Consider the following 9,358-nt stretch of genomic DNA (forward strand, 5'->3'; position numbering starts at 1 on the left):
TTTAACATCCACGGATTGCTCCCCACACTCAATTTTGTCCAAAAAGAAGTTCAGGAGTTTCAACATTTTTTATTCTTAGCCCTTGGATTTAGTGCATATAATGGCTTCCAATTACATGGCTTAAAATAAGCTTCATTATATATATTACATATCCACCATTTTCTCCTCACAAATAAACCTCACCATAAACCAAGTTTTTTCCATTATGATTTTAGTCTCCATCAAGAACCTTCCATGAAAACCACAAGAGATGAAGGTAGTGGCTGTGATAATGCCACTATTTCAACTCATGGTTGGGGAAACATAAAGGTCACAAACCCTTCTTTTATGTATCGATCAGGTCCTCCTTTAACAGCCATAGACAAGTTCTTAGGGAACCAACAAAACCATTTCCTTCAAAAGCGACACCCACAGAACAATATTGCAAAGAAAAACCATGCAAGTGTTTTTGATCATGAGTTTTGCAGTTTTGCTTGTTCTGGTGATTCAACCTATAAGTATCTCTTGCATAACACTCAAGAAGCAAGCTTTATAACTCATCACCTCTTACCAAATGAAGAGGCTCTGATGAATTGGACACACCAAAACCCTACATTGTGTCAGAATGATGTGCAAGTTTTAGGGAATAATGCAAAACTTGTGGGAAGAAGGCCTGAGAAAGGATCTTCTGTGTCTTTAATCAAAGGACAATGGAGTGAAGAAGAAGACAGGTTGAGTAATGAGAACAACATTTTTTTTTTCTTTTGTGTACATTTTTTATATATATGTGTTTTAGTTTGATTGTTGTATATTTGCACTAAACTTCTAAGGCGTTTTTTTTTATTTGTTATATAATTAAAGGAAACTGTTAAAGTTGGTGAAGAAATATGGTCTAAGAAAATGGTCTCAAATAGCTGAGAATTTGGATGGATCAAGAGCTGGCAAGCAGTGTAGAGAGAGATGGCATAATCATTTGCGCCCTGATATTAAGGTCTATTACTCGCTTAATCCTTGATGTTCATATATGCTAATCTTTGTTCAAGTTCAATATATATACACTTTTTAGAAGTCTCAGCTTGAAAATGCCCATGCCCTAGGGTTATTTGATTATCAATTATTTAAATATTTTCCCTGCAAAATTTAGAACAACGATATATATGCATGTATTAATTGATCAGAACTTAACAAAGATTTTTTAAGATCACCTTGCAATCTGTCTATATTTTCTTATTCCGACACCTATAGATATATACTCAAGATTTTTTAATGATCTATAGATCTTTCGTGTATGTAGGTTGACCATTATTCTTCCTATATTTCTTTTTCTATGTATTCAAGATTTATAAATGATCTATATTTCATTTCGGAGGTCAATACTGGGTCATGTTTGTTTGACATATTTCTAATTAATTAGTCATATATTTCTTATCTTATTATTCAGATATTGCTTCCTCTCACAATTTCTTATTTAATTTTCCTCTTAAAACCACTTTTGGATACTCATAAGTGCTTTATATGAAAAAACAATGTCTATTATATTTGATGTAAAATATATAAACTATCACTTTTCCTTGACTGCTTAACATGTTGCAGAAAGATAGTTACACAATTCTTAATTTGTATGAAAAAAATAATGTCATTTATATATAAATGTGAATTATTTTAAACTATCATTTTCATTCTGCTTAACATGTTGCAGAAAGATAGTTGGAGTGAAGAAGAAGAGAAGATATTAGTGGAAACACATACTAAGATTGGAAACCGTTGGGCAGAGATGGCAAAGCTTATTCCAGGAAGAACAGAGAATGCAATAAAGAACCATTGGAATGCAACTAAAAGGAGGCAAAAGTCAAGGAGAAAGAACAAAAGGACAGTAACTTCTAATGGAAATCCACAATCCTCTATTCTTGAAGATTACATCAAAAGCAAGACTCTTAATAGTACCACCTTCATTAACCCCACAAAGAGCATCATCAAAACCACAACAACCACTGAGGACCCTACAACAACTGATCAATCAGGCCTCATTTTTTCTCAACTCTCTGATTCTGTTACCAATAATGACAACTGTTTATCACCACAAACTTCTGAATATGATGATGAGTTACTTTTCATGCAACAATTTTTCAAGGAGAATCAGCCCCAACAACATCACCACCTTCCACTTGTCAATGTTGAATCTCTTAATGGTGATCAACTTCTCACTAATGTGACTGGCTGTGGTTTCCCCCATTCCAACCCAAATCCAAATTCACATAACATGTACTTGGGTGAGAGTCTCACACCTAGAAAGACTCCTGCACCTATCAATTACCTTGATTCTGATCTCTGTCTCTCTCACTTGCTGAATGGAACTGACAGTTCATCACTTTGCTGTGATTATGGGAGTCAAAACCAGAACATGGACTTGCTGCTTGAGGATCAATATAGTTTAGAAGGAAATAATAAACAGATGGATTTGATGGAGTTGGTTTGTTCTGCTCAGTTTTACCACTAGATAGCTTATTTCATGATGAACTTGAAATTAAGATTTTCTTCTAGTCGTAGTTTTTATTCTAGTGGACTACGGAATAACTATGCCGCTCCTATATAATTTGGGTTGAAATCTAGATTCTACAGTTTATGTAGTTTTGGATGTTTCTATTAAATGAAATTTTAAATATTATATCTTGTGTATATTTAGATGATCTAAATTACAGTGGGTTAGCATTGGTTAATATCTTGCATTAAATGAAATATATGTTACTTGCTATGTTGTGTTGTTGCCTAGCTAATATATGCATGGTGTTAGTTTATTAGAGATTGCAGATACTATTAGTGTTGGCAAAATATATACGACACACAAAATTTTGTATTACATGTCAATCTTCAAATACAATTTTGACTCTCTCTCTCTTTTTCTTTTTCTTTTTTACCATTTTGACCTTATAAATTTGTAATTGTAATTATATTTGTGATTTTCATGCTGTGTCTCGTGTCGCAAAATTTGTTGGTCATATTTATGTCAAATTCGTTTATGCTCTGGGGCGTTGATGTAGGTGTTTCTGCTTTTCATTTATTCGTGTTTCCGTTTCCGTTATGTCTTTCTGATTACTTGCCCAACGCTTTTAAATGTTTGAAATTAATGGATGATCACATGGAATTTTAGGTAAAGGTTTATAATAGTTATTGGCGTTAATTAACCTTTATAATAGTGATTCATCAAGCGCGAACGTTAAGGATCTCCATTTACACCCACGTGGCTGGCCATATGCCTACATATATAGATGTTTTTCTCTAAATTTAATTTAATAAAATAAGTATTATATATTCTGAATGGGCTAGACCGGCCTATAGGCCTAGCCTATAACAAATAGTAAAATAGAATAGGCTCAGACTTTAAAAAAAAACTATTTAAAAAATAGGTCATAATATCGAGCCTATAAGCCTACAGGCTGGCTTATATTATATTATTTATTTTAAACAAAATTATTATTTTAATAAATTTGAATAATAAAGTAATATTATTTTAATTATTCTTTTAATTGTTGAATGTTTAACAGGCTAACAGACACAGGCAGGCCCCAGACATGTAATTTGGGGCCTATGCAGGCTAACAAGCTAGGTCATACCCAATATTTTTTATACAGGCTTAGCCTATTTAAGTCATAGCCTAACCTAACTTATTTAATATTTACACCCCTATATATGGCTTGCATTTAACGGAAAAATTTGCTAATTTATTTCTTTGCTAATTTATTTCTTTGTTTGTGACACCATAATTCTACAACACAAGCAATGAAAATATCTAAAAGAAAAAAAAATGTTAATAGTTGCACATAAGACTTCAGGATTTCACATGCTAAGCAATGTTGTGAAAATTGGACTGGTCGGGTTGACCCGGAACCCAGTGGGTCATCTGACCGGTTCGGTTAACATATTGGATCGGTCAAGTATCAGACTCGGTACGACCAGGTGAGATCCGGCCGATTTTGATGAAAAATCGGTGACCCGGCCAGGGTTTTAAAAAAAAAATATTTTTAAAAAAAAAAAGTTTTCCAAAAAAAAATCATAATTGACATATTTGAGTGGTCTTATACTTATTGACTTACATAAGTTATGTACCTGCGATACTAATATTATCGCGGTTATGCACTATGCAAGTAGGGCTGCGCATGGGTCAGATTTTTGTCTGACTCGACCCAACTTGGTTTTTATAGGTCAGGTATTTTGACCCGACCCGCTTTAATTTGATCCAAGTCAGGTCTGACTTGGTTTGGATTTTGTTGAACTAGTTCAGAACCGGGTCGGATCTGACCTGACTTGGTTTTTGAAGTGCGACTGACTTGGTTTCTGAAGTGGGTCAAATCTGACCTGATCCATTTTTGATTTGGTTTCCTCACAAAATTTCGTCTAAATTTCTACGTTGCAAACGACAAAATTTCATCACAAAATTATTTTTTCGTCAGAATACTTTTTATCGAAAAACGACGAAATTTTTTCTCTAATGAAAATTTTTACAAAAATAAATTTTTTATCGAAATTTAGTTTCCGTCAAAAGTTTTGACGAAAATGATTTCTTCCATTAAATGTTTTAAACGAAAACAGAATTCTGTCAAAGATTTTGACAGAATGTTTTTTATTCAAAATTTCGATGGAAAAGTGTTCGCACGAAAATTTCGACAGAAATTGTATCGAGGGAAATATTTTATCTGAAACTTTCGACGAAATTTAGATTCTCTCTAAAATTTTGACAGAATATTGTCAAAAAAATTTTATCAAAATATTTACGAATTTTTTTATTCAGAAATGTGTTTCGTTGAAAATTTTGATAGAAATATTTTTTATCGAAAAACTTGACGAAAATATTTAGTTGAAAATTTTCGATGGAAATGTGTTTCGCTAAAAATTTCGACGAAATTTTTTTTTTGTCAAAAAGTTTAACGAAAATTTTACCGTCGAAAACTTTCGCCGAAATTTGAAATGGAAATTGTTTTGAGGGAACTGTTTTAGATGGAAATTGTTTCGCCGAAATGTTTTTTATAGAAATGTGTTGCGTCGAAATTTTAGATGGAAATTGTTTTGAGGGAACTGTTTCGTTCGAAACTTGAACCGAAATTTAGATTCTCTAAAGAATTTTGACATAATATTTTTTCCGTCAAAATCTTTTATCGAAATATGTTTTGTCAAAAGTTTTTACGAAATTTTTTTACAGAAATATGTTCCATTGAAAATTTTGATGGAAATATTTTTTATCAAAAAACTTGACGAAAATATTTAGGCGAAAATTTTCAATAGAAATGTGTTTCGCTAAAAATTTCGATGAAATTTATTTTGTCAAAAAGTTTAACAAAAATGTTTCCGTCGAAAACTTTCGTCGAAATTTAAAACCTGTAAAGAATTTGGATGAAATTTTTTTCTGTCAAAAAATTTCGATGAAAATGTGTTTTGTCGAAATTTTTGATGAATATATTTTTTTGTGAAATATTTTGACGAAATTTAGATTCCGTAAAACAAATTGACAAAATAAATATTCCGTCAAATAATTTTACAGAAATATTTTTAGTCACAAATTTTTCATGAAAATATTTTTCGTCAAAAATGTTTGCGAAATTTATTTATGGAAATATTTTTCGTAAAAAATTTTGACGTAATTGTTTTACGTGAAAACTTTTCTTTTAATGTAATTGTGATTTTTTTTTTCACATAATGGTTATGGGTCAAGTTTTGGGTCAATGAGTCAATATTAAAATAAGTCAGGTCTAAAACTGACCCAAATAAAAGTGGTTCAGTATTTAAACCAGTTCAAAAAATATAGATATTTATGGGTCAGGTCAAGGTCGGATCAGGGCAAGTGAACCAGTTTTTTTGCACACCCCTATATGCAAGAAATTTTGATTTGATTCTAATATTATCTCAGTTATGCACTATGCAAGGAATTTTGATTTGATAGTTAGAAATGTCATTTACCGAACCTGAAACACCAATATAACAAGTATTATGTGTTTGTTTGATCCTTTATTAGATAATAATGTATAATTTATTATTTTTTTCAGCTATTTGAGTATATTTATAATTTTTTTTATATAAATTATCGATTTATATATAATTATCGGGTCATGCGATTGAACTAGTGACTCAATAATCCAGCATCTCGACCGAATTATTGACCGGGCCGGTTTTAATAACATTGGCCGAGTAGTTGGTTCGATTTTTAAGAATTGCAATTTATGAAAGGATGAAACGAACTTCATTCACATAAACCAAATATTTGCCATTCATTGTTTGTTCTCTAACATTCATCAATACCGACGACGATGATAAAGGGTGGAGGTATATATAGGTATGTGTGTCAAATTCTATAATCTCTTTTGAGCTTTACCTCAATTTGGTGTTTTTTTTTTTAAAATAAAAATACTAACAGTACTATATCTCTTAAAAAATAAAACAAAATTTAGTGACCTTTTTTATTTAACCATTTGATTCCTATAACCTTGATATTGAGACATCTAAAGATCTTGCACGTAACACGAATCAACATGTTAATTTCTTTTTCTTTTTTAGCACACAAATTCACCTATTTCATCATTTGTAATTACCTTAATCATTATAAAACTTGTGTTATTGTTTCATTATCTAGTCCTTTTAATTTTATATGTCTAATCCCTTTCAGAATATGATAATCCTAATAAAATATTAAAAAAATAAATGAAGGCATGAAATTATTTTACTTTTTTGTGTATTGAAGTATTTTCTCATCTGTGCATTGTGCAACGATATTATTGAGTTGCAGTAGTTAAACAATTATTCTATTCCAAGATCTAAATGCAGCCAGGAATAAAATAAAATAAAAGGTTATTAATACAACGTTTTCCTATAACATTTACCCCAAAAAGGCTCCGTATATATATATTTTTCAAATATAAATACTCAGATCGAAAAACTCAGAGTGTATCTTTTGAGGTCTACCAAACAATCATAATTTAAAATGCTTGTGATAAATTATAATTTTTTTACAGAAAGTGAGAAGATCAAGGGGAAAAAAAGAGAGAAAGAAATTGTAACTCCCTATTAGCGAAACACTTACAAGTTACAAAGACACTAAAATATCACATTAGCAGAGAACACCAGAATAAATAGACAAAAGAACCCAATATTCTTGACCCATCTTATCAGCTAATAATTTGTAGAAATAAAGATAAGTGATAAGCTAAAAAAAATAAGAGATATGATCCTCTAGTATAAGCATAAGGGAAAAGTGATAAGCGATAAGACTCATCATTTACAAGGGTAATTATTTTCATAAATAAAAAGTTAAACCTGTCACGTATACACTGAACTCATACTTTCTCAACTATTAGTGTGGACACACCCCAAGTCTTCTGCTATACACTATTATTATGTAACCGGCCCAATTGAATCTGAAGGCCTGCTCGATTCTGAACCACCAGAAGACATGCAATTAAGGAACACGGAAATGATACAAAGGCCCAGTAAGATGGCCGATTATGTAATGGGGTAGTTAATTGGGTCAGATGGGTGATCACTATTTTGATAATTAGAATTGCTAGATTGGGCCAGTTTGTTTGTAATCCATTAGGGTTACTTAAATAGCTTTCTGAATGAATGAATGGGTATGAATTACGTGAATCACTCTCTCTTCCTCCTTCTTTCAGATCTACTTTATCTCTCTACCTTACTTCTTGCTACCTCCCTTTATTTCTGGTTATATTGGTGCTTTCATTGAGCTTAATGGCTGAAAACACAAGGTTACGAGATGTCACACAGCAGGTTTAAGAGCTCCAATCAGCTCGTCATGCTGTCCAAGAACAAATTGCCAATTTAGAACTCATTCAGGATCGACGATTCACTTCTATGGAGCTCGCACAGACTCAACAGATGGAGACAAACAACCAAAGAATGGACATTCTAAACAACCAACTCCAGGAAATTCTCACTATACTCCACTCTAGTCAACTCTCCCCAGATCGAAATGCTGGTGTTCTGGGTTCTGGTCCTTCCCGCCCACCACCTGAACCAAACCAACAACGTCAAATGAAGCCCGATTTCCCCAGATTTGCCACTGGTGATCCTACAAACTGGCTATTTGCTATGGAACGTTATTTCCGCTTTTACAACGTTCCTCCCCAAGAACGTTTACTTATCATTTCCTTCAACTTGGATCCACCGGCATCTTCTTGGTTCCAATCATTGGACCAGGATGCTTTAATTCCAGATTGGCCACCGTTTCTCATTGCAATCCATCGCTGATTTGGACCCACGGAGTTTGAAGATGCTTCAGTGGCTATAGCCAAATTACAACAAACAAGTACTGTTGTTGAGTACTATGCTGCATTTGAACAATTGTCACGCAAGATCCCAGGCCTATCGGTTACGGTACGCAAGGGACTTTTCTTAGCCGGATTAAAATCCACACTAAGATGCTCAGCTCTAGTCTATAGACCTACTGATTTACACGAAGCTTTAGCATACGCTAAGGTGTATGAGGAAAAGCTCAGCAATGAAAAACCATTCAAATCCTGGATACCTCGTCCACTACCACCATCCACAACGGTGCCACCAGCAGCTCAACCCACACATACACCCCTTGCTACGTTGCCAGCCCCTACAATGGCAAACCCACTAGCCTCACTACCTATCCGTCGTTTGTCTCAGGCAGAAAGGCAAGCACGTGAAAAGAATATTTGTTACAACTTTGAGGAAAGATTCACCCTAGCCACTGTGAGAACCCGCACCCTTAATTAAGGAATTTAATTAATAAATTATTAAAAAATAAGAAATGATTATATAATTGACGCTAATAATTATTATGAGGCTTTAAAAATTATAGTAAGTGAGTAATAATGCTGAAAGTCGCTTTTCGGAAGAAAAGTGCATATACCGATTCTGCTAGTCGGTATAAATGCGTACTGAAGAAAGTATCCCGGAAAATTATAATAAGTGCATGATAATTACTAGAATAGTATGTAGGACCTGTAAAACGAGTTTGAAGTCCAAATACTGAGAACTGGTGCTAGAAACCGGTGCTGGCTTTGAAAAGCGCGTACCGGAAAGGTGCTTTGAAAATTATAAGAAACATATGATAATTCTTGGAAAAATGTGTAGTTTCAGATTCCAAAGTTTGGGATTAAAATGCTAAGCGTAGCAATTAAAGTTAATACTGTGTGTTAAGTGACTTAACCGCCTATATAAGCCTTAGTGGGCACAAAACCCTAGGTGCCACTATTTTCTCTACGTGAGTGTTGCTGAGCTTGAAGTCAGCCACCCCTTTGTCACCCTTTCTCCTCCATTTGTGAGCCAAGTTGTCACATTTGCTCCATTTTTTCTTCTCTTTGGTTGAGTAAACACTTGGGTGAGTGTCTTGGGAGGTTGAGGTCCC

The 9,358-nt window shown here is 33.2% G+C and overlaps 1 protein-coding gene across 1 annotated transcript; it reads left to right on the forward strand.

Moving 5' to 3' along the window:
* Nucleotides 1–234: 234 nt before the first annotated feature.
* On the forward strand, nt 235–2,476 carry LOC133318130 (transcription factor MYB64-like). The gene is made up of 3 exons (XM_061520090.1): nt 235–710; nt 841–970; nt 1,679–2,476. Exons 1-3 carry the CDS (start codon nt 235–237, stop codon nt 2,474–2,476), a joined length of 1,404 nt encoding a protein of 467 aa, XP_061376074.1.
* The last annotated feature ends 6,882 nt before the right edge of the window (nt 2,477–9,358 follow it).

This window comes from Gastrolobium bilobum, unplaced genomic scaffold, assembly GCF_033153095.1.
Source record: "Gastrolobium bilobum isolate Gb01-03AN ecotype WA unplaced genomic scaffold, APGP_CSIRO_Gbil_v1 utg261346, whole genome shotgun sequence".
Lineage (NCBI taxonomy): Eukaryota > Viridiplantae > Streptophyta > Magnoliopsida > Fabales > Fabaceae > Gastrolobium > Gastrolobium bilobum.

Excerpts from the sequence above, each read along its gene's own strand:
- LOC133318130 (XM_061520090.1), top strand. The coding sequence starts at position 235 with ATGAAAACCACAAGAGATGAAGGTAGTGGCTGTGATAATGCCACTATT. Across the intron at positions 711-840 it reads TGGAGTGAAGAAGAAGACAG|GAAACTGTTAAAGTTGGTGA; the intron begins GTTGAGTAATGA and ends ATATAATTAAAG. Across the intron at positions 971-1,678 it reads ATTTGCGCCCTGATATTAAG|AAAGATAGTTGGAGTGAAGA; the intron begins GTCTATTACTCG and ends AACATGTTGCAG.